Source organism: Oncorhynchus mykiss, chromosome 14 (genome assembly GCF_013265735.2).
Source record: "Oncorhynchus mykiss isolate Arlee chromosome 14, USDA_OmykA_1.1, whole genome shotgun sequence".
In the NCBI taxonomy this organism is placed as follows: domain Eukaryota; kingdom Metazoa; phylum Chordata; class Actinopteri; order Salmoniformes; family Salmonidae; genus Oncorhynchus; species Oncorhynchus mykiss.
In genome coordinates, this window is record NC_048578.1 from 9,802,427 (window position 1) to 9,828,226 (window position 25,800).

At 45.3% G+C, this 25,800-nt stretch overlaps 1 protein-coding gene across 5 annotated transcripts in view; it reads right to left on the reverse strand.

Moving 5' to 3' along the window:
* Window positions 1-956: 956 nt before the first annotated feature.
* Window positions 957-25,800, reverse strand: part of LOC110488756 (fibroblast growth factor 13) — a 202,976-nt gene continuing 178,132 nt past the window's right edge. For all 5 annotated transcript variants that reach the window (XM_036942898.1, XM_036942897.1, XM_036942900.1 and 2 more), the window contains 2 exons: window positions 5,565-5,763; window positions 957-2,885 (listed from right to left, as the gene is read on the reverse strand). In XM_036942898.1, coding sequence (XP_036798793.1) covers window positions 2,749-2,885; window positions 5,565-5,763 — 336 coding nt within the window. In that variant the 3' untranslated portion in view covers window positions 957-2,748. The remainder of the gene's footprint in view (window positions 2,886-5,564; window positions 5,764-25,800) is intronic.

Consider the following 25,800-nt stretch of genomic DNA (forward strand, 5'->3'; position numbering starts at 1 on the left):
AAATAGCTAACAAAATAGCTAAAAGGACTCTCTGAGTTAACCTTGTATCTTTATTGACCTTTTATTTACATTTTTGCACTGTCTCTATGCACACTCACAGGGCTCTACACAGGGCCCTACACACTCATAGGGCCCTACACACTCACCCGGGCCATACACACTCACAGGGCCCTACACACTCACACAAACCCTCACTCCATAATTTGGTCACTCACACATAATATGCACATACATTTATACTGACTACGCACACCCACTCACAAACAAGCAACTGCTACCCTATTTACCATATATCCTGTTGCACATGTACACTTGGTATTGGAACTGACTTTTTCAATATTTCCTGTATATAGTTTGCTTACTTACTTGATTGTGTATTTCATATTTCTTATTCTTATTTCTTGTGTTTTTGTCTAGTAATACATTGTTATTGATTATTACAATGTTGGGTTTTGAGATTCTAAGAAAGGCATTTCACTGTACTTGTGCATGTGACATTACAACTTGAAACTAATCTAGGATCAGTTTACCCCTTCCATATCCTAACCTTAACCTTTGGGGTCTAAAATGCAAAACTGAACCTGGATTCGCACATGGTAGGGATGGGTATGGTTATTTTAATATTCAAACTTCTGAACGGACGTTAGTATTCGATTACTTGCAAGTATTATTCTTTTTTTTAAATGTATTTTATTTACACCTCTCACAAACTCCTCAGGACCAGCAGTGTTGGAGTACCGTAGTCCAGCCCCGCCTAGCTACACATCAGCCATAGCTACAACATTATAATCCCTGGCTGCATCAGTATGAACACTGCAGAGTTGTTGTGTTCTTTTTCATTGGTATAGTATCACATTCAATGTACCGGTATGCATCAGATCTGTCGTGAACAGTATGCAGAAAGGAGCGTGGAGTACCTCAGGAAAGAAAGGAAAGGAAAAGACACGTTTTAAAAGTATATCTTAATATAAACATTTTATTCAGTGCATTTTGTGTATACAACAAATAATAAACAACTTGGAAGGTAGCAGGCCGAGCGACAGCCATCTGCCTGTACAGGTTGTTTTTCACTTTTGTCCTGGTAATTAGGAACACATGATCCAACATGGGTTAATACACATAGCCTACATCATGCACTATAGCTCTATAGTCCAGAATCCCCTGCTGTCTCCCATGCAATAGATATGTTCACTTCAAAACCCCCAAAGGAAACGAAAGACAAACCAAGCCTCCCAGTAGCATGTTCCATATGAACAAGGTATGTAGCTGAAGGGAAGGAGTACTAAGCCCAAAAAAGGGTCCTTTCGTACACAACCGTGTTTGTACATGCCCTGTGCAAGAAAGGGAAGAGTTTGATGTTTCTTTCTTTTATTCATTTTCTTCTTTTTTCTTGTTCACTTTTACAAATATGACATATCCTATAAAATGTTTAAGCCACCTAAAATTCCACAGTATTTTTTCCCCATTATTATATATAGAAAATTGTCACCACGATAAGTTACTCAAACACGAGACAAGTCCTGGATGGGGGCCGTCACCATATCCTTATATGGTGAACTGAATCGGCCAATAAGAGTCAACAAAGGGGAACGGGGCAAGGCATGACACAAGCACTGGATTGGAGAACAGACCACAGGGACAGAAGACAATGTGACACAATAGAAACAGAAGGCGGGGACACTGAACAGTCAATTCATACCAAACTCAACCGGAGAGCTCACCAGTAATAATAGTCTCCTTCCCTTGAGCTTTCTACAACTTCCTACACCACAGTCCCTTCTAGCTCTTTTTTTTCTCTTTCCCTCTCTTATGCAGTCTCTTTCTTCACTTTCTTTCTCTCATCAAAAATGTACATGAAGAAAAATTATTCAACAACTTCCAGCTGCATCTCTATACTGGCTTGGTTAGACTGCTTAAAGGGACACTCTTTCAGCTCTGTCTTTGGTTTGCTGAAACCCCTTTCACTGTGGAGACCGCTACAAAAACACAAATACTGAGGAGGGGGAGGAGGGGAGAGAAAAAAAAAGAAAAGAAAAAAGGTCTCAGCTAATTCAGAAAACTAGCAAAGTAAAGGTGCAGCTATGGCGTTGTCGCTCAAACAGCGAGTGCCACACGCCTTTCCGATTATTCTCCAGGTCAGCTGAATGTAGGCTTTTTTTTAATGCTAGAGAGCTCAAGTCTCTTCTGAGCTTGTGCACTAGAATGCAGGAGAGCTACCGTTACAGCTGGCTGCGGTTGCAGCTTCGCTAAAGCTGAACCCCCGGGGGATTGGCTTCGTATACATAGAAGCATCATGGATGACACACGGAAACAGGGGACTTCTCCATCCACTGCAGCCCCAGCAGCCCAGACCCTCACCAGTTGCCCTGACCACCTGCCTCTCTACCTGCCTGCCTGCCAGATATGACTGGGTAGGTGTCTATATGATCAGGACCTATAAGTAAAAGTAGTTGTTATCTGCAGGAAGTAAACAAAAAACCATAAAAGATGAGCTAACTGGTACACAGTTCTTACCACCAGAGAGTGACCAACAGAAAACGGCTCAAGGTGTAATGTCCCTGTTGACAGTATGGTGAGAGATATGGAGCCTAATCAAGTGTGGTGATTGGTTGGTGGTAGTGGTGGTGTTCATAGTCGTAATGTTGTCCTGAACTGCCGATGGTTTTGGAGAGAGAAGTCTGCTTGGAAGCCACACTCTTCTGAGGGTGAGGTGTCTTCTTACGTCTACCCCGGCCCGCCGACGCCCGGCTACGTGGACTCATTCTGGCTCACCGTCTTGCCTCCGTTGAGCACGGCCGAGGCACTCCGGGACTTGGTTGGCGTGCCGCTGCCGGAGCGCGAAAACTCTGTCAGGTCGTGGAGGGAGGGTTCCCTGTACATGGCCACTGTGGGACAGACAGACATACGGGGCAATGGTCAGACACATGGATAAGGCTGCTAGTGTAGATGAGCGGATCCGAGCAGTAGAACAGAATAAAATAGAATATAACAGAATAGAATAGAATTGCATTGTCCATCTGGAGATCCAAGTTCTAGTCTATTCTATTGCTCAATTCCCTCCGATCATATCACTGTATATCTTAACATAATGTACAACCCTTAAATATGCAGAAGGGAGTAAGAAAAAGCCAGGACAAGGCATTTATTTAGGACAGAAAGTACTTATAGCCACTGCCTTACATGAACTATTCAGGAGCTTGGACCCTTCTCCTTGAAGTGTACGGCAGCACGCCGAGCTAAAGCAAGCTCGTTTGCATCTCTTAAACGTTTCAGAAGAAACACCAGAGGTTCGGATCTCTTTAGTTTTTAGGAGCCACTCCTTAAACAGCCTCTTGCCAGAATATGCTTTGATGTGTGGTCTCTCCAAAGATACTTCCTTCCCTTAGCCTTGGCTTTCTGGTGACAGCAGCACGCTTCACACAAAGAATCCCTGTGCACACGAGTCAATCAATAGTGGACTTCAGTGGGAAGCTGTGTGGGATCGATACTGGGCTTATTAGCCATGGCATTATGCAACTCTAATGCTGGAGGATGACCTGGAGGTCAGTCCATCTCACCGCTGGGGCCGTTCATCCTTAGTTCATGTACGCTTCTCCTCTACCACCCATCCCTCTATTTCTTTCTCTACTGTATATCTCCCTCTTCGACCTAGCAGCTTAACACACACACAAGCTTTATTTCTCTCTCTCTCCCATCTCCTAGGCTCGATAAGCACTCGATCTAAGATGTAGGGAGATAGAGAATAGTGCCTTTTTGTCATGGTTTGGAGTTTTGCAATGAAAGCAAGGTACAATTGTCTGGAGATAAAAGCGAGCTCCAATATTTACTTCATTATGACAACTTTATTTTGCCATTTGTCTGCAATTCTTCTTCCACTTAGAAAGCCAGAAATGTGTCATATTTATCATATTTATCTTATTATACAACTTATTCCCTCCCTCCCTCCCTCGAGTGTGGGGCGATCATTCTCTGGCTATTGCTCTTCAGTGTGTTTGGGCCCCCTGGTCGGGCTGTTAAATGTAACCAAAAAGCTATTACAGTGATCAGAGACTTGGATTTTTAATGAGCTACTGGTCGGTCGGTCGGTCGGAGGATAAGAGCAGCCAAGCCAACCGCAAACCCGTTAGAGAAAGCATCATCATCACAGCTGTCTGTTTGCTGTACCTTTCTGCCCTTGTGAAAAAGGGGTTGAAAGAGATTCAAAGCCCAGTGCATTACTCTCCAACGCCCTCCTGCCCCAATTTAGGGACTACAACTTATTGTAATCTTTTAACCATGATTTTCAGGTCTGTACACAAACAGGGTCACAATATATTTGTAAATCATGCAACCACCAAAGAAGCTTGGAACTTGACGGATCCAAATGACGAAACGACTGAATGTCTGATCAGATGTTTATAAATAAATTGCTACCCGCTTGGTGCTCTCGTCGGTTGAGTAATTTGCGTCACCAGTGGTTCCTTTCTTTAATGGGGATTTTTTTGTCTAAAAGCTCATCCTTTCATCTCGTGGAAGTGGAGTCCAGACACTCTCAGTTTTATCTTGTTCTCTCTGTTGACAGGTAAGCCTGTATCTTGTTCTAGATGAAAGAGCTGTGGCCTTTTCAACATCATGAACAGATCCATCTATCCAGCACGCAATCATCCCCCCTCCTTCCATGAGGCACCTGGCTTGGTTGGGTGGAGGTGGGGCGCTTCTTCTTCACCATGACATTTGTGTTAAAAAGCCTAGCTGTCTCTATTCAAACAGGCAGCACTTTATCATTTCCGCAGCTTTTCGGCATGGACACTGCCAATGCCTTTTCCACTGTCTGGCTCCAATGAAGTATGAATAGCTTTTGGGGAGTGCTCAATAGCCCTGTCCACACACCGTTGCCTCAGAGCAGAAAGCCTGACGGCAGGGGGGGGTCTGAGAGCAGCCTTTCCCCAGGCTGTAGAGTGAGACTACCCGCAGAGAGATAGAGAGAGAAAGAGAGAGAGAGATTTAATCAAAAAGAAGCTTGGTGTTTTTTTCTGGAAAGTCTCCCATTTATACAAATAACCGCTGCCAAAGCTCAGTGCTCCAGGCCATAGTGAATCACCAATAAACTTTCAATTGCAATGTAATGGGCTTGGGAGAATAATGAAGAAACTTTCGAAAAAGTAAAGTTACCTAAGAAACATCTAGATTTAGTCGCGGGCCTATTTTTTCTTGAGCGGAATAATTTGGAGACTGCAAATTGACAGCAAAAAGCCCATACAGATATAACGTCTGACTAAAACAAAATAATTTCAAACCTTGTTTACATTGTCTCTCTATTATGCGTGGGAATACTTCGGAACAGATTTCTCAAATGAAAATAACTTGGAACTGATTTCCTGGTGTTTTTACAGTCTATTATGTCCAACAATAAAAAACATTTGCATTTTTCTTAAACATTTTTTTTGTGGGGGGGGGGGGGCTCAGAAAACATGGGGAGGGCCAAATAAAACCCTCGGCCCACGCGCCACCAGTTGGGGAACCCTGCTCTATTGTCTCCAATATAGAGCCAAGCACCCTATAGGAAGAACGATGGACAGTCTCACCTTTCAAAGGCTTGGGGAGGAAGTGGGCTGCTGGCTTGTTCTTCTTCACGTGGTTTCCCTTCATTATCTCCCCCTCTTTATTCAGCCCGAGGTACCAGCCCCTACCAGACTGCTGCTGTCTGTAGATCATGGAGGAGTAGGTCACGTAGTAGTTCTCAAACACTGACTCTTTGAACTTGCACTCCGGGGTGAAGTGTTCCTGAGGAGAGGAAAGAAAGAGACGGAGGGAGGAGAGGAGAAGACCGAATGAGCCATGGCTGAAGGAGGAGGGTGACCACTGATCAGAGAGGTTTTGAGAGCCCTTCTTGTTTCTCGCTTTTTAGCAAATGAGAGACAGAGACATGAAGCGCCATTACTTAAGAAACAAGAGACACAACTCAAACGCACCCACCCACGCACGCACGCACACGCACACACATACACTCAGGGGTTGAAAGATCCTTCCAGCTCCATCTAATTCAAGACATTTCACCTCTCAATGCTTACCACATTACCACAGTATTTTCAAAGGCTCTTATGTTCATTATAGTAAATCATTCATAGCTTTATGCCATAGATACAACACACCACGATTCAACATTCACTTGCATTTTACTCTGCGTTATTAATAATATATGGGACAATTAATAACAACATTTGTTGGAGGACAGGCACTCTGTTTATATGTAGCTTCTATTTGTTAGCCAGTCCTTCACCAGACTATCTAGCAGCAGTGTGTGCGTCCATCCGTGCAAGTGTGTTTGTGTGTGTGGCATGCGTGTGTGTGTTTTTACAGAGGTTATGTAATGTCCAGGCAGAGGCTCCGCTGTCTCTCATCCACTAATGAATTGGCTGTTCTGAGGAGCACAGAACACAATCTACAGGGGACTCCTGGGACACTTAAAAAAGCTATTTGTCAGATTTGGTGCTCTATCTTCCCCTCTCTCTCCATCCCTTTCCCTTTCGCTCTCTCTCTCTTTACATATACAGTATATCTCTCTTTCTTTCTCTCACTCTCTTCCCCCCCCCCCTCTCTCTCTCTATATATATATACATATATATAGTTAGGATCACCACTTTATTTTAAGAATGTGAAATGTCAGAATAATAGTAGAGAGAATGATTTATTTCAGGTTTTATTTCTTTCATCACATTCCCATTGAGTCAGAAGTTAACATACACTCAATTAGTATTTGGTAGAATTGCCTTAAAATTGTTTAACTTGGGTCAAACGTTTTGGGAAGCCTTCCACAAGCTACCCATAATAAGTTGGGTGAATTTTGGCCCATTCCTCCTGACAGAGCTGGTGTAACTGAGTCAGGTTTGTAGGCCTCCTTGCTCGCACACGCTTTTTCAATTCTGGCCACACATTTTCTATAGGATTGAGGTCAGGGCTTTGTGATGGCCACTCCAATACCTTGACTTTGTTGTCCATAAGCCATTTTGTCACAACTTTGGAAGTATGCTTGGGGTCATTGTCCATTTGGAAGACCCATTTGTGACCAAGCTTTAACTTCCTGACTGATGTTTTGAGATGTTTCTTCAATATATCCACATAATTGTCCTCCCTCATGATGCCATCTATTTTGTGAAGTGCACCAGTCCTTCCTGCAGCAAAGCACCCCCACAACATGATGCTGCCACCCCAGTGCTTCAAGGTTGGGATGGTGTTCTTCGGGTTGCAAGCCTCCCCTTTATTCCTACAAACATAACGATGGGGAATTATGGCCAAACAGTTCTATTTTTGTTTCATCAGACCAGAGGACATTTCTCCAAAAAGTACGATCTTTGTCCCCATGTGCAGTTGCAAACCGTAGTCTGGCTTTTTATATGGTGGTTTTGGAGCAGTGGCTTCTTCCTTGCTGAGCGGTCTTTCAGGTTATGTCGACATAGGACTCGTTTTACTGTGGATATAGATACTTTTGTACCTGTTTCCTCCAGCATCTTCACAAGGTCCTTTGCTGTTGTTCTGGGATTGATTTGCACTTTTCGCACCAAAGTACGTTCATCTCTAGGAGACAGAACGCGTCTCCTTCCTGAGCGGTATGACGGCTGCATGGTCCCATGGTGTTTATACTTGCGTACTATTGTTTGTACAGATGAATGTGGTACCTTCAGGCGTTTGGAAATTGCTCCCAAGGATGAACCAGACTTGTGGAGGTGTACATTTTTTTTCTGAGGTCTTTTTCTTTTGATTTACCCATGATGTCAAGCAAAGAGGCACTGAGTTTGAAGGTAGGCCTTGAAATACATCCACGGGTACACCTCCAATTGACTCAAATGATGCCAATTAGCCTATTAGAAGCTTCTAAAGCCATGACATCATTTTCTGGAATTTTCCAAGCTGTTTAAAGGCACAGTCAACTTAGTTGATGTAAACTTCTGACTTCAACTGTATATCTATTTTCTCTTTACTTCTCTCTCTTCTCTTTACTTCTCACTGACACTCACCCGCTCTCTCTCTCTTTCTCTCTCAAGCACTTCATTTTGTTTCTCAAGTCTACATTGTGTCATATCTCCTGCTCTCTTCTACTCTCACCTTTCCATATTTTGTCGTCTCTGATTGAATCATTTTCTGCATTCTAAAGCACAAAGCAGTTTTTTTCCATGCAACTCTCCCCAGGAAACTCTGACGTGGCTGTGTGTACGTGTTTGCTTTTGTCTCGGTTATAGTTGTATAGATTATTCATTAATTAGAGCTGGGAGGAGAGGGGCTGGGTGCGTGAACAGGGAGGGGGAATTATCTTTTGAGACAACTGTTGCTGCCCTACTGGAGCACTGTAATGTTCTTCCTGGTCTCTCTGTTGCCTACTAATTACCTTGCAACTGCTTCCTGACTTATTGGCTTCCCAGGAAACAATCTATGCATTCCAGCATGCGGTGGAAGAAATACCAATAAGCTAAATCTGGGGTATTCTAATCTGAGCCTGGAGGGTCGAAGCTATGACGGTTAGCACCCTTCCAGGAACTAATTTAGACCTGGGAAAACAGGTAAGTGGACTCTGGTCAATCAATGACAATGATAAATCAAGTAATCACCAGGGAAAAAGGAAAATCAGAAAAAAAACGACACTTGGTTAACCTACAGTATAATAGCAGTCATATGGTTACTTGGCAATCACTTTAGAAAGGAGAAGAGAATTGGCATGTATTACTCAGAAGGCAGTATTACTCAGAGTTTCATCACAGTGGATGTCAGTCACAAGATAGATGACATGTGTCCACTGTGTCCCCTGGCATGGACACAGATCTGTTGTGTGACCATGACAAACTACAGAATGTGTCACTGTCAGTCACTCAGTCATCAATAATGCCTTCAGACTTTCCAAGCATGATACTACTCCAAAGATCTTCACTAGATTGAATGCACAGTGTGTCTTTGTCTAGCTATGCATTCACTCTGGACGGGAGTCGCTACACGTGTACAGTGCACTCCACTTACTGTATTCAAATCACAGACCTCTTATAGTGATCGAAAACTATTTTTTAAAGAAGCAATTGGTGAAAGCTTCTCTTTGACTCACCAACTTTCTCTCTCTTTCCCTCTCTCTCCTCTGAACCAATGGCCCCAATGCAGTGCAAGTGGCCCCTACAGTCCCTCATCTCCCATCCAGTATCACAGCAACCTAGATGCAGCGAGCCTGTCCCAGGCATGGAGAATCAGCCCTGCTACCTGGCTCTTAGCCAAACTCAGTGTAGATAAGTATTCTCATCTCATCTCTCATCCTCCCTCGTCTCTGTCACTCCCAGAGACTGGCCAGGCCCAGACCATGGTGACAGGAACACTGCTGATGTCACACCGCGCCGGTGACATGGCACCTCCACGGGGACTTCCTGTCAGCTCAGCCCCAGCTCACAGCTAAGCCGCCATGACACAGGAGGCGACCGGTGGGGACCGCAATCCATTTGTCTAAATGTTAGGAGCACCAGAAGGGCTAAGAGAACAGACTAGGATCAATGAGGCGAGGAACGTCTACAGTAGCATCCCTGTCTACGATGCCAGTTAGGGCAGAGGCCACATCTGCTGCAGTTTGCTCTGCCTTTCACCACTGACTATAGCCAGCCTCTGTTAGGAGTACAGTCCTCAACCATCCTTTCAGAAAATTTGTGCTTTTCCCGTGATATAACTGTTCTGCTAGGGCGCGACCACAGCTAATGATTCGGCTTGAAGGTCAGATTCATTAAACCAACTGAACCTTTGTACCCAAATGCAAATCTGCTTTCGGAGAGAAGGATCGGATTAAACTCGTTTTTAGTTCTATCTGGTGAAAGGTAATTCATTATAATTACGTTAATAACATAACCAAAAACAAAGCAGGGGAGGTGACAAATGAGGACGATGTTGAAATGGACGTTTATTTTCCCAAAACACTAAACTGGGTTGAATGTTTGGAGGCAACAAATGTAAAACCTCGGACAACAACATCCTGAAAACAAGAGTCAGCAGCCTAAAGAGCCATTAATGGCTTTTTTAGGCTTTTCCCCCTGTTCTTTGGCCATGCGCAACCTGCCTCTCTCTGACCGCCAAGCCCTGGCATTTGTCTTGCCGTGTGGAGGCTGAGAGCAGTTAGTTAAAAGGCAGCAGGTTTTTCTCTCTCCCTCACTGCTCTTCAACTCTTTCCCCCGAGTCCCCCCACCCCCTTTACTCACTTCCCCAATGTATCTTCCCGATATCCTGCTCTTCCTCATCTCCCTCTCTCTGTGATCACCATGGCGAGCAAACAGTGTAGCTCGCATGGAGAGGCAAGGCACAGATAGGCCGTTTTAATCCCTGTGCCGTGCCAGCTTGGTGGGAAAACTAGGAGCTGCTCAGCTTTTGAGCCAGAAGTCCTGTTCTACCCCCATTAATGATCTTTTGTGGATTTGGCTCTGGAGTGAAGTGAAAGTCAATGGATGACAGACACGTACAGATGGACACATTGAGAGCCAAGATGGAAGGGATCGCACGCCAGCCTTGCCTATTTTACTGGAGCGGGCCTATGGAGTACAGAGACATTCAGATACAGATAGGCACAGACACTTTTAGAGCCACGATGGGATTGCCAGCCGGCCCTGTTCCATTCTAAGGAAGACAGAAGAAACTGACACAAGGAGGAGCCAAGATGGAGGGAAACCCTAGTCCTATTCTATTGGAGTGTCTCTATGATCGACAGAGGCAGCCAGATCCACTTGACTGGGCTCCTCCGGCTCCAGTATTTTCTCCCTCTGTCAACAGTAATGGCTAGTGTTCAGTGAAACCCACGGTGCGGTGAAAAAAGGCACACACCACTTTAATCCCAACTCTCTAGAGGTAGACAGAGTGAGACACATCTCGGCAAATTGGAGCGAGGGAACATCACATCATATCTGCATGGAAATGATCTCAGTCATGTGCCCTCCTCTCCTCCCCCACACCTGGCTGTCTATGAGTGGAGTGGTTTGGGTAAATGTACTTGAAATGATCCCATTAAAATACATGCCTTTCCTTGAAGCACGGGACAATGTAGAGAGCAACAGCAGTGAGCTGATGAGTCCCCTTGTTGAAATGCTGCACAGCTGGAAGGCTTCACACACATCAAGGGGCTGGGAGCTGAGAGATGTGCTTTTAGTGTAGGCAGCAATTATTACAGTGTCCTGTACTGTGCAGACAGTAAGAACATCGTTGTGTAACGGACTACAGTATTAAAACCCTATATGTGAACAACGAGATTAAAGATGAAAGAGATAGTTATTCTGTGCAGTGTGTCGTGCAGCCACAGAGGAGACAATCATAGAGACATTACCAAGCTGTGATAAAAGAAAAACACACTGCGTACCCCTCTCACCTCCTATCTGGGTAGCTATGGGGGTTTATGTTGTGTACTGTAGTCAGTTAGTCAGTCACGTTGCTGGGAGCTTCATGGTACATATCTCATTTGCTTTTAATGCGTCTGCAAGATGGGGAAACCCCACAGTCTCACCCCTCTCCGCCCAGTCACCATCCCCATTCCTGCCCCACTGTACCTCCCCCAAAGGGTATTTCCTGTCTCAGCGGTGACTGTGTGTGTGGTGTGTGTGTGTGTGTGTGTGTGTGTGTGTGTGTGTGTGTGTAAAAGTGTGAGACAGAGAAAGTGATTGATGGAGAAAGAGGAAGGGAGGTGGTGGGGTTATGATGTATGTGTGGGTGTATAAGCAAGAGTATCAAATCAAAATGTATTTGTCACATGCGCCGAATACAACAAGTATAGACTTTACCGTGAAATGCTTACTTACAAGCCCTTTGCCAACAGTGCAAGAAGAGTTAAGAAAATATTTACCAAATAAACTAAAGTAGAAAATAAAATGTTATGAAGGGTAACACAGTAACATAACAATACCGAGGCTATATACAGGGGGTACGGTACCGTGCCGGTACTGTGTCAATAGTCCAGTGGCCATTTGATTAATTGTTCAGAAGTCTTATGGCTTGAGGGTAGAAGCTGTTAAGGAGCCTTTTGGTCCTAGACTTGGCGCTCCGGTACCGCTTGCCGTGCGGTAGCAGAGAAAACAGTCTAAGGCTTCGGTGACTGGAGTCTCTAACAATTATATGGGCTTTCTTCTGACACCGCCTATTATATAGGTCCTGGATTGCAGGATGCTTGGCCCCAGTGATGTATGCACTACCCTCTGTAGCGCCTTACAGTCAGATGCCGAGCAGTTGCCATACCAGGCGGTTATGCAATCGGTCAGGATGCTCTTGATGGTGCAGCTGTAGAACTTTTTTAGGATCTGGGGACCCATGCTAAATCTTTTCAGTCTCCTGTGAGGAAAAGGTTATGTTGTGCCCTCTTCACGACTGTCTTGGTGTGTTTGGACCATGATAGTTCATTGGTGATGTGGACACCAAGGAACTTGAAACTCTCGACCCGCTCCACTACAGCCCCATTGATGAGAATGGGGGACTGTTCGGCCCGCCTTTTCCTGTAGTCCACAATCAGCTCCTTTGTCTTGCTCATATTGAGGGAGTGGTTGTTGTCCTGGTACCACACTGCCAGTTCTCTGACCTCCTCCCCATAGGCTGTCTCATCATTGTCAGTGATCAGGCCTACCATTTGTGTTGTCAGCAAACTTAATGATGGTGTTGGAGTCGTGTTTGGCCACACGGTCGTGGGTGAACAGGGAGTACAGGAGGAGACTAAGTATACACCCCTAAGGGGCCCCAGTGTTGAAGATCAGCGTGGTAGATGTGTTGTTGCCTATCCTTACCACCTGGGGGTGGCCCGTCGGGAAGTCATCTGTGGATCTGTTGGGGCGGTATGCGAACTGGAGTGGGTCTAGGGTATCCGGAGGATGCTGTTGATGTGAGCCATGACCAGCCTTTCAAAGCACTTCATGGCTACCGATGTGAGTGCTAAATGTGGTAATAATTTAGGCAGGTTACCTTCGGTTCCTTGGGCACAGGGACTATGGTGGTCTGCTTGAAACATGTAGGTATTAAAGACTCATTCAGGGAGAGGTTGAAAATGTCAGTTGGTCCGCGCATGCTTTGAGTACACGTCCTGGTAATACATCTGGCCCTGCGGCTTTGTGAATGTTGACCTGTTTTAAAGGTCTTGCTCACATCGGCTACCGAGAGTGTTATCCCACAGTCATCCAGAACAGCTGGTGCTCTTGTGCATGCTTCAGTGTTGCTTGCCTCAAAGAGAGCATAAAAGGCATTTAGCTCGTCTGGTTGGCTTGCATCACTGGGCAGCTCACATCTGGGTTTCCCTTTGTTATCTGTAATAGTTTTCCAGCCGTGTCACATCCGACGAGCGTCAGAGCCTGTGAAGTAGGATTTAATCTTAATCCTGTATTGAAGTTTTGCTTGTTTGATGGTTCGACTGAGGGCATAGTGTCCGGATTATTGCCCCGCTCCTTGAAAGCTGCAGCTCTAGCCTTTAGCTCGATGCGGATGTTGCCTGTAATCCAGGGCTTCAGGTTGGGATATGTACGTACGGTCATTGTGGGCACGACGTCGTCGATGCACTTATTGATGAAGCCGATGACTGAGATGGTATACTCCTCAATGCCATTGGATGAATCCCGGAACACATTCCAGTCTGTGCTAGGAAAAAATAGTCCTGTGGCGTAGCATCCGCGTCATTTGACCACTTCCATATTGAGCGAGTCACAGGTACTTCCTGCTTTAGTTTTTGCTTGTAAGCAGGAACCAGGAGGATAGAATTATGGTCAGATTTGCCAAATGGAGGGCAGGAGAGAGCTATGTATGTATGTCTGTGTGTGGAATAAAGGTGGTCTAGAGTTTTTTTTTCTCTGGTTGCACATGTGACATGCTGGTAAAAATGTGGTAAAACTGATTTAAGTTTCCCTGCATTAAAAGTCCCTGTGCCACTAGGAGTGTCACTTCTGGGTGAGCATTTTCTTGTTTGCTGATGGCCTTATAAAGTTGGCTGAGTGTGGTCTTAGTTCCAGCATCAGTCTGTGGTGGTAAATAGACAGCTACAAATAATATAGATGAGAACTCTCTTGGTAGATAGTGTGGTCTACAGCTTATCATAAAGTACTCTACCTCAGGCGAGCAATATCTCGAGACTTCTTTAATATTAGACATTGCGCACCAGCTGTTATTGACAAAAAGACACACACCCCCACCCCTCATCTTACCAGAGTGTGTGTGTGTGTGTGTGTGTATGTGTGTGTGTGTGTGTGTGCGAGAGATATCAATGGGTGGCTAAGGTGTGTTTATGTGGGTGTGTGTGTCTGAGCAGAGTGAAGTGTGTGTGTGTTTGTATGATAATTCTGCCCCTTAGGTCCTGCTCAATCTCTTTTCCATCCCTCTTGGCTCATATCTTTTTCTCTAAACTTCAAGCCTTGACACTGTCCATCTTTCTATGAGCCTCTCTCTCTCTTTCCCCATACACTGCCCAACACATATTTCACTCTCTCTCCCAATTCTCCTATCTTTCCCTCTGTCCCCATTTCTCTCTCTATCTCCAGCTCATCATTTGTTCCGGCACTATGTCAAGCTCTTTAATCGTATCTATCCCTCTCTCTCCCCTGCACGCACCGATTCCCCATCTCTCCACTTTCAAGAGGGCTGACATATCTCATTATTTTAAGAGGTGTCTTCTATGCTCACTGACTCAGCGGCTGTCTATATAACCCTCTCTACACATACATATGTACAGCGCACATGCACAATCTTTCAGTGTCTTTCACCATAAACCCTGCCTCTGCTTACAGACATACACACACAAACACATGTCCTCTCCTCTCCCAGGCATCACAGGCATTTCTCTAGAGGCTGGAGGGAGGGGGTCAGATTTACAGCAGTGGAGGGATACCCCAGTCCAGGTTAGCGATAGCGCCTAAGCGCTTTACGACCCGATAGCTTCGGCAAAGGGGGAGACGTTTACAGGCTGACGCCAGCACTGAGTGTGACTTACTGCAAGAGGTTTCCCCAGCCCATCTGTAATATCACTACACACACAGTGACATAGGCATAGGATCTTAATTTGAGACAGTTTGCTACGACAGGACAATAATATTGCAGCAACAGGAAATTTGAATTATTATGTGGGTTATAATTCATTTACATTTTTGTAGGGGTTGATACATTTTTCGGAAGGGAAAATCAAGTCTGAAATGTGGAAATGGAAATGACAAACTTCTGAAGCATTTTTAAACCTCAAACAAGTTCAATTTCTGCATTGCAGGAAAGGTCTCCTTAAACAGGGTGATCAAATTAAGATCCTACATCTGTAGAACTAGCACTACAATACCACAGCCCATGAGTCTCATAGAGGGTAATGCATATTCAATGCCTTGCTGTATCTGTACCATGAAAGAACACACAATCAATTACTATTTACTCTGAAATTGTAATCAAATGAATGCATTGGTAGAAATTAAAACCCAATACTGTTGCAAGCCGCGAACTGGTATAATGAGAAATACTACCATAATGGATCTGATCTTTCCTGTAAGAACAAATGAGCACAAATCCATGGTGCCATTCTCGTGTGTGAACCCAGTGCTCATATCCTACTATATCTGAAATGACACCAATTATGCCAATTGAATTAAGGCTGAGCTGGTGTCTTTAGAGCAGTGTAAAAGCCTGGGAGACTCACAAAGCTAATGGTGCCGCCGCCACTCACTATCCCAAACAAATCCGTCTAAATGCCTTCCCTTTCAATGGCCCCAGTCTTTTAGTGGCAGTGGAATAACAAGCACCTTTCTCTCTATCTCCAGATAAAAAAGTACATTTACAATGTCCATTGGTTTAGAAAAGATTTGGAGGATCTAAGCAGGTCGAGAAGACCATTGCAAATACACACACACACACACACACACATACACATTCACACACACACACACACACACACACACACACACACACACACACACACACACACACACACACACACACACACACACACACACTCACACACACACACACACACACACACACACACACACACACACACACACACACACACACACACTCGAACAGGCACACACCCACTGTGGCTGGTTAATGACTCAGCTCAGTGGAGAGGATCCCTGTGATAGGGAAGGCTATTTTGCAGCGGTAGTGTGCTTATGGGTGGAAAAATAGGGGTGGGAGCCAACTGCATATCTCATGGCTGCTTACCACCATGCAAACATTAACATGCTCAAACATACAAACACAGGTCATACCCACAGGGACAGAAGAAGAGTATTAACAGTAAAACAACTTCATTCTTTCATTTTTGTCAGTATAACCTAGTTATTTTCAGAAACTCTCCGTATGTTACGTAAGAGCTGAACAATTCTAACATCAGCTAATTCTGAAACCAAAACTCCAATGATTCCATTCCTTTCACACGTCTTAGCGTCTCCATATCCATTCGTTTCCCCATCTGCTACATGTAGGGATCTTCTTGCCAGCTTCCCTTTTGAAGGAGGAAGAACCTCCCTGGCCCTTCAGACAAGACTGGAGCCCCAGTAACACACAGGAAAACGAATGACCAAACTTCAAAAAGCACCTCTGGAAAAACTCCACAGAAACTATTTATACTAGTTAGCTCGTCCTTTTAAAGAGGACAGTGATCTCCAAATGAACACTCCAATGATCACCATGTATCACAGGGTAGTTAGTAGGTGCCAGGCTCACCGATTTGAGTGTGTCAAGAACTGCAACGCTGTAGGTCAACTTGACACAAATGTGGGAAGCATTGCAGTCAACATGGGCCAGCATCCTTGTGGAATGCCTTCGATATCTTTTAGAGTCCATGCCCCGACAAATTAAGACTGTTCTGGGGCCTCCTGAGTGGTGCAGTGGGCTAAGGCACTGCATCGCAGTGCAAGCTTTGCCACTAGAGATCCTGGTTTAAGTCTAGGCTCTGTCGCCGCGGCCATGACCGGGTGACCCATGGGGCGGGGCACAATTGGCCCAGCGTTGTCCGGGTTAGGGGAGGGTTTGGCCAGCCGGCCGGGATGTCCTTGTCCCACCACCCTCTAGCGACTCCTGTGGCGGACCGGGTGCACACTGATGCACGCTGACAACGTTGCCAACTCGGTTGGTCATTGGTGCGGCTGGCTTCCGGGTTAAGCGGGCATTGTGTCAAGAAGCAGTGCAGCTTGGCAGGGTCGTGTTTCAGAGGACGCATGGCTCTCGACCTTCGCCTCTCCCGAGTCCGTACGGGAGTTACAGCGATGGGTCAAGACTGTAACTACCAATTGGAGACCACGGAATTGGGGGGGGGGGGGGGGGAACAATGTTGAGGCTGTTCTGAGGGCAAAAGAAGGTGCAACTCAATATTAGGAAGGTGTTCCTGATATTTTGTACAACCAGGGTAACTAATTGCCAATAGCCTACCTGATTATAAAACATACCATACAGAATGTCTGCAGACACTGCAAAAACATTCACATCTTAGTGACAATGGCGTGTATGGAGATATTTCCCCTTCGACGACATGAAAAGCCTGTTTTATGATATCTGTATTTTTCAGCAAAGGGGAGAAGACAGTTGTGACAAACTGCGAGGAGCTGAATAGTACATATGAGGCAGGATGAAATAGAACTAGAAAAGGGGCAGAGAGGAGAGTAGAGAGGACGGAGGAAAATACATGTTTAATTGATTCCCTCTCGTCCCACACTGTGCCTCTGCTGGATGAATACATTTCACTGGTGCATCCTGGCTCACCCACACATGTACTAAACACTCTTCCTCTCACTCCTTCCTTTCCCTCACTCTCTCCCTCTCACGCGGACAGAACATGGATAAGCAGATGACAAAAGCAAACACACACGACCCTAGTAGATGATTATGTAAAAGGTGATATACCAAATTATCATAATGAGTACGCGATGTGAACATGCAATGATATGTACATCTATTAGACATATCGAGAGCTTGGGACTATAAGGTTCTATCAACAAAAAGATGCTTCTGAGGTAATTGGCTTTAAAGTTCCGAACCCTCATTGGTTTGAATAGTCTCAGCAATATTGATATTGTATTGTATTGATATTGTATTCTTTTGAACTTAACATTAATTGAGGTATTTTTTGTTTCATATTTAAGTGATAATGCGTGTTGACAATATATCCTCCACACACCGGCTTCGAGGGCATTATAACTTTTATACAACGGGTTACAAACATATTCAAATAATAGACATATTTTCATAAAGAAATGTATTTTGATGAATTTCTTCATACTGTTTCCTCCTTCCGCAAGATATAGTCCCGACACAAATCTAGTATTGCTACCCAAGCCGGCTGGTCGTTCGTTCTATCGTTTCGGTTGCCAGAGACGCGACCCAGTTGTTCAGTCTTTTTGTTCTGTATCTATGGACGCGATCCAGTCGTTCGCTCTAAATGTTCCATTGCCATACTGGCTGGCAACGTTCTTATCCCTTGCTTGCTACTGTAGCTAGCCAACTACGGCTAATTTACAGCCACATCAAAAACTGCAGCCAGAATAACAGCAAAGTAGGTGCATTTGCCATTCTTTAAGTTGTTTCTAGTGACATTTATTTGGAAACATCCCTAACAATGAGCTAATGAGGCGTGATTTTGCCTGTCATAGAAAATGTGCTCACTCATCACGACACTGTTGTTCAGAGGAGCTAGCCCACACAGTTAACACAATCACTTCAAACTGAAGCTGGAAAGACTGCAAACTAGCTGTACTTCGTTTTGTTTGTTTGTATACCCACCTTTTGCAGCAATTACAGCTGCAAGTCTCTTGGGGTATGTCTCTATAAGCTTGGCACATCTAGCCACTAGGATTTTTGCCCATTCTTCAAGGCAAAACTGCTCCAGCTCCTTCAAATCGGATGGGTTCCGCTGGTGTACAGCAATCTTTAAGTCATACCAGAGATTCTCAATTGGATTGATGTCTGGGCTTTGACTAAGCCATTCCAAGACATTTAAATATTTCCCCTTAAACCACTCGAGTGTTGCTTTAGAAGTACGCTTAGAGTCATTGTCCTGCTGGAAGGTGAACCTCTGTCCCAGTCTCAAATCTATGGAAGACTGAAACAGGTTTCCCTCAAGAATTTCCCTGTATTTAGTGGCATCCATCATTCCTTCAATTCTGACCAGTTTCCCAGTCCCTGCCGATGAAATAAATCCCCACAGCATGATGCTGCCACCACCATGTTTCACTGGTGATGGTGTTCTCGAGGTGATGAGAGGTGTTGGGTTTGCCCCAGACATAGTGTTTTCCTTGATGGCCAAAAAGCTAAATTTTAGTCTCATCTGACCAGAGTACCTTCTTCATATGTTTGGGGAGTCTCCCACATGCCTTTTGGTGAACACCAAAAAAAAGCTATGGCTTTTTTCTGGCCACTCTTCCATAAAGCCCAGGTCTGTGGAGTGTACTGCTTAAAGTGGTCCTATGGACAGATACTCCAATCTCCGCTGTGGAGCTTTGCAGATCCTTCAGGTTTATCTTTGGTCTCTTTGTTGCCTCTCCTTGCCGGGTCTGTGAGTTTTGGTTGGCGACCCTCTCTTGGCAGGTTTGTTGTGGTGACATAGTCTTTCCATTTTTTTATAATGGATTTAATGGTGCTTCGTGGGATGTTCAGATTTAGATATTTTTTTATAACCAAAACCTGATCTGTATTTCTCCACAACTTTGTCCCTGACCTGATTGGAGAGCTCCTTGGTCTTCATGGTGCCGCTTGCTTGGTGGTGTTGCAATGCTTGGTGGTGTTGCAATGCTTGGTGGTGTTGCAGACTCTGGGGCCTTTCAGAACAGGTGAATATATACTGAGATCATGTGACACTTAGATTGCCCACAGGTGGACTTTATTTAACTAATTGTGTGACTTCTGAAGGTAATTGGTTGCATCAGATCTTATTTAGGGGCTTCATAGCAAAGGGGTGAATACAAACGCACGCACCAGGGTTTTTTTTGTTGAATTTTTTTAAACAAGTTCTTTTTCTCATTTCACTTGACCAATTTGGACTATTTTGTGTATGTCCATTACATGAAATCCAAATAAAGATCCATTTAAACTACATTTAAAATAGGAAAAAAGCCAAGTGGGATGAATACTTTTGCAAGGCACTGTAAATTGCTTGGATGGGCTGATGAGACATTGGATTGCTCAGTCAGATGGAACAGAGTAAATAGACATTTTAACACCATAGAGTTAGTCGGTAGTAACTTGTGGAATAGACACCGGCTGGAATGCAGTTTTAACCAATCAGCATTCAGGATTAGATCATTGAACAGAAAACGGTTATGTCAACAACTAAATTGTGACAAAAATGCAGATAGAACCATGTACTGCCATGCTTTCAATATTCAGTACCAGTCAACAGTTTGGACACACCTACTCATTCAAGGATTTTTCTTTATTTGTACTATTTTCTACATTGTAGAGTAATAGTGAAGACATCAAAACTGTGAAATAACACACATGGAATCATGTAGTAAACAAAAAAGTGTTAAAATCAAATTATATTTTAGATTCTTTAAAGTAGCCACCCTTTGCCTTGATGACAGCTTTGCACACTCTTGGAATTCTCTCAATCAGATTCACCTGGAATACTTTTCCAACAGTCTTGAAGGAGTTCCCACATATGCTGAACACTTGTTGGCTGCTTTTCCTTCACTCTGCGGTACAACTCATCCCAAACCATCTCAATTGGGTTGAGGTCAGGTCATCTTATGCAGCACTCCATCACTCTCCTTATTGGTCAAATAGCCCTTACACAGCCTGGAGGTGTGTTGTGTCATTGTCCTGTTGAAGAAGAAATGATAGTCCCACTAAGCGTTGCTGTGGAAATATTGAATCAAATATTCCCGGATTAAAATAGGCTTTATTACAAAAAGTAACAAAGCCAAGCAATTCCATGGAACAACTGCCTTCTCGTTACAGACCTCAGGCTTTATAGGTTTCCACTTTCAGATAACACACATGGTCACTCCCCTCTATGTAGATGATTAACACCCCTTAGCCTCTCGCCACCATTATCTTTCTGTCTCAAATCTTGCTTGTTTACAGATTCTATTGGTGGCGTAACCATAGCAATGATACAAAAAATAAGACACACACATAATGCAGGTGTCTGTCTAATGATACTCATAGGATTACATAATGGCTTTCCCTAAGCCTGTAATGGCACAGACATACATATGTAATACAATCACATGCCTTTCCATCATCAAGGCAATGGGTGGCTACTTTGAAGAATCTCAAATATAAAATATATGTTGATTTGTTAAACACTTTTTTGGTTACTACATGATTCCATATGAGTTATTTCATAGTTTTGATGTCTTCACTATTATTCTACAATGTAAAATAGAAAATAGTAAAAAAAAATAATAAGTAGGTGAATGAGTTGGTGTGTCCAAACTTTTGACTGGTACTTTATGTAATAACAAAATGCATAGAAGGTATTCAAACACACTTTCACAAACCCGCTCTCACACTTTCACAACAGCTAGAGCTCTGCTACCTGACCAGAGCCCAACGGGCCCCGACATTATACATTGGGTAAGGGCCGGGTTAGGCCTGGGTTTTCATCAATAACTAGGGTACGGGCTGGGCATCACTAAATTGATCACTAACATTTTGAAGCTGACCCATATGCATGTGCTCTGCTGCGCAGTACAGTCATATCTGACTAAGACCATACATTTGGCAGAAGGAATCAGGCCTGGGTAGGGTAGGGTCTGAACGTCGTTGTCATGGGTAGGGCTCGGGCTGAAAATTCATGCCTGTGCAGGGCTCTACACAAAGCTACTCAGATGAAGCAACACCACAGTAGCAACCATCAGTCTCCCCTGGCTAGCCTACGTCCACCATTGATTGGGAATCTCCCTGAAAGGCTGGCCAGCCATTGGCTAAACCCCTCAACCCCCCCTTCTGTAAAGGGTGGTGCTCCTAGGCAACAGTTTACCATAACAGCACTGAGCACTCAGCCACACGAGGTTATCAGACACCCTGCTGAATACAGATTAAATTCAATCCACTCGCTAATTCAGCTCAAATGGAAAACCTTGCCTCCTCCCTCCACATCAACAACCACTATCATCGAATTGACAAGGCTAAAAGCTATGTTGCTGCCGGAGGGTTAAGAAATCTCAGTCTGTAGGTGGCTGTATAAGTGTGTATGCAAAATTCAAGGCTATAATCACCAGTAGTGTGCTAAATAAAGGTTTAGCACACTAGGCACTATGTGTTGTTATCATGGCAAGTAATGACTGCTTTTAACATTACTACAGGTTGGGATCAAAGATAAACACACATATGAATACAACCTTAACAAATCATCAGAGAAATTAGAGCAATTGAACACAACCTTGAAGTTTTTTTTAAAGTTTTTTTTTTACTGTTTTATGTGGTAATGAGTGAGAGGAGCAGAGGAGCGGGGGAGCAGAGGGAGCAGAGGGAGAAAAGGAGCAGAGGAGAGGGGGAGCAGAGGGAGCAGAGGAGAGGGGGAGCAGAGGGAGAAAAGGAGCAGAGGAGAGGGGGAGCAGAGGGAGAGAGGGAGCATAGGGAGCAGAGGGAGAAAAGGAGCAGAGGAGAGGGGGAGCAGAGGGAGAGAGGGAGCATAGGGAGCAGAGGGAGAAAAGGAGCAGAGGAGTGGGGGAGCAGAGGGAGCAGAGGGAGAAAATGAGCAAAGGAGAGGGGGAGCATAGGGAGCAGAGGGAGCAGAGGGAGAAAAGGAGCAGAGGAGAGGGGGAGCAGAGGAAGAAAAGGAGCAGAGGAGAGGGGGAGCAGAGGAGGAGAGGGAGCATAGGGAGCAGAGGGAGAAAAGGAGCAGAGGAGTGGGGGAGCAGAGGGAGCAGAGGGAGAAAAGGAGCAGAGGAGCGGGGGAGAAAAGGAGCAGAGGGAGCAGAGGAGAGGGGGAGCAGAGGAGGAGAGGGAGCAGAGGAGGAGAGGAGAGGGGGAGCAGAGGAGAGGGGGAGCATAGGGAGCAGAGGGAGCAGAGGAGGAGAGGAGAGGGGGATAAGAGGAGAGGGGGAGCAGAGGAGGAGAGGGAGCATAGGGAGCAGAGGGAGCAGAGGAGGAGAGGAGAGGGGGAGCAGAGGAGAGGGGGAGCAGAGGGAGCAGAGGAGGAGAGGGGGAGAAGAGGAGAGGGGGAGCAGAGGAGGAGAGGGAGCATAGGGAGCAGAGGGAGCAGAGGAGGAGAGGAGAGGGGGAGCAGAGGAGAGGGGGAGCATAGGGAGCATAGGGAGCAGAGGAGGAGAGGAGAGGGGGACCAGAGGAGAGGGGGAGCATAGGCAGCAGAGGAGGAGAGGAGGAGGAGAGGGGGAGCAGAGGGAGCAGAGGGAGCAGAGGAGGAGAGGAGAGGGGGAGCAGAAGAGAGGGGGAGCAGAGGGAGCAGAGGAGGAGAGGGAGCAGAGGGAGCAGAGGAGGAGAGGGAGCAGAGGAGGAGAGGGAGCAGATGGAGCAGAGGAGGAGAGGGAGCAGATGGAGCAGAGGAGGAGAGGGAGCAGAGGGGCTCTTTATCTTTAGCCCCCAACAATAGTACAACCACACATTCACAATCAGGAAGCGGTTTAGTTTATTCTATGATTCACCACCACAGGTGAGATAAATGTCACACACACACACGCACGCACGCACGCACGCACGCACGCACGCACGCACGCACGCACGCACACACACACACACACACACACACACACACACACACACACACACACACACACACATAAAGATCCATCTTTATTAAATTAAATTATATTAAAGCAACAGCTTAGTGTATATGTTTTCATTTACAGTGGAAGGAGGGGAGGTGGGGTGGGGAGTTTTATTTGTATAATTTCTCAGTTTTTCGCCTCAGGCGTACTCAGCTTTATCAATCCCAGTGGATATCTTTCTACTCTGTGATAATGTTAATTGTGATGTGATTATTAATTACACTCAGACTAAGATTCCTTCTACTGTACTATCAGGCTTAATAAGACAAGAGCCATGACTACAGTCAGATCAGGCTTAGTGAGACAAGAACCATGACTACAGTCAGACCAGGCTTAGTGAGACAAGAGCCACGACTACAGTCAGATCAGGCTTAGTGAGACAAGAGCCATGACTACAGTCAGATCAGGCTTAGTGAGACAAGAGCCACGACTACAGTCAGATCAGGCTTAGTGAGACAAGAGCTACGACTACAGTCAGATCAGGCTTAGTGAGACAAGAGCCACAACTACAGTCAGATCAGGCTTAGTGAGACAAGACCCACAACTACAGTCAGATCAGGCTTAGTGAGACAAGAGCCACAACTACAGTCACATCAGACTTAGTGAGACAAGAGCCACGACTACAGTCAGATCAGGCTTAGTGAGACAAGAGCCACGACTACAGCCAGATCAGGCTTAGTGAGACAAGAGCCATGACGACAGTCAGATCAGGCTTAGTGAGACAAGAGCCACGACTACAGTCAGATCAGGCTTAGTGAGACAACGGCCACGACTACAGTCAGATCAGGCTTAGTGAGACATGGGCCACGACTACAGTCAGATCAGGCTTAGTGAGACAAGAGCCACGACTACAGTCAGATCAGGCTTAGTGAGACAAGAGCCACGACTACAGTCAGATCAGGCTTAGTGAGACAAGAGCCACGACTACAGTCAGATCAGGCTTAGTGAGACAAGAACCACGACTACAGTCAGATCAGGCTTAGTGAAACAAGAGCCACAACTACAGTCACATCAGACTTAGTGAGACAAGAGCCACGACTACAGTCAGATCAGGCTTAGTGAGACAAGAGCCACGACTACAGCCAGATCAGGCTTAGTGAGACAAGAGCCATGACGACAGTCAGATCAGGCTTAGTGAGACAAGAGCCACGACTACAGTCAGATCAGGCTTAGTGAGACAACGGCCACGACTACAGTCAGATCAGGCTTAGTGAGACATGGGCCACGACTACAGTCAGATCAGGCTTAGTGAGACAAGAGCCACGACTACAGTCAGATCAGGCTTAGTGAGACAAGAGCCACGACTACAGTCAGATCAGGCTTAGTGAGACAAGAGCCACGACTACAGTCAGATCAGGCTTAGTGAGACAAGAACCACGACTACAGTCAGATCAGGCTTAGTGAAACAAGAGCCACGACTACAGTCAGATCAGGCTTAGTGAGACAAGGGCCACAACGACAGTCAGATCAGGCTTAGTGAGACAAGAGCCACGACTACAGTCAGATCAGGCTTAGTGAGACAAGGGCCACAACGACAGTCAGATCAGGCTTAGTGAGACAAGAGCCACGACTACAGTCAGATCAGGCTTAGTGAGACAAGAGCCACGACTACAGTCAGATCAGGCTTAGTGAGACAAGAGCCACAACTACAGTCAGATCAGGCTTAGTGAGACAAGAGCCACGACTACAGTCAGATCAGGCTTAGTGAGACAAGAGCCACGACTACAGTCAGATCAGGCTTAGTGAGACAAGAGCCACGACTACAGTCAGATCATGCTTAGTGAGACAAGACCCACAACTACAGTCAGATCAGGTTTAGTGAGACAAGACCAACGACTACACTCAGATCAGGCTTAGTGAGACAAGAGCCATGACTACAGTCAGATCAGGTTTAGTGAGACAAGACCAACTTCTACACTCAGATCAGGCTTAGTGAGACAAGGGCCAGGATTTTGTGGACAACGCAGCTTTTAAAGGAAATATTCCCACATTCACGAAGACCATATTCACGGTAATACTGCATATGTACGCTGAATCGGACATTAACATTAAACGGTGAATTCTTGCAAATCGGATTGAATCCCAGCCAAGGGCTGTTTATGGCCAAGAAGCCCTCGGCCTTTGAGAACGGATTCTAAAGTTGTAGTTGATC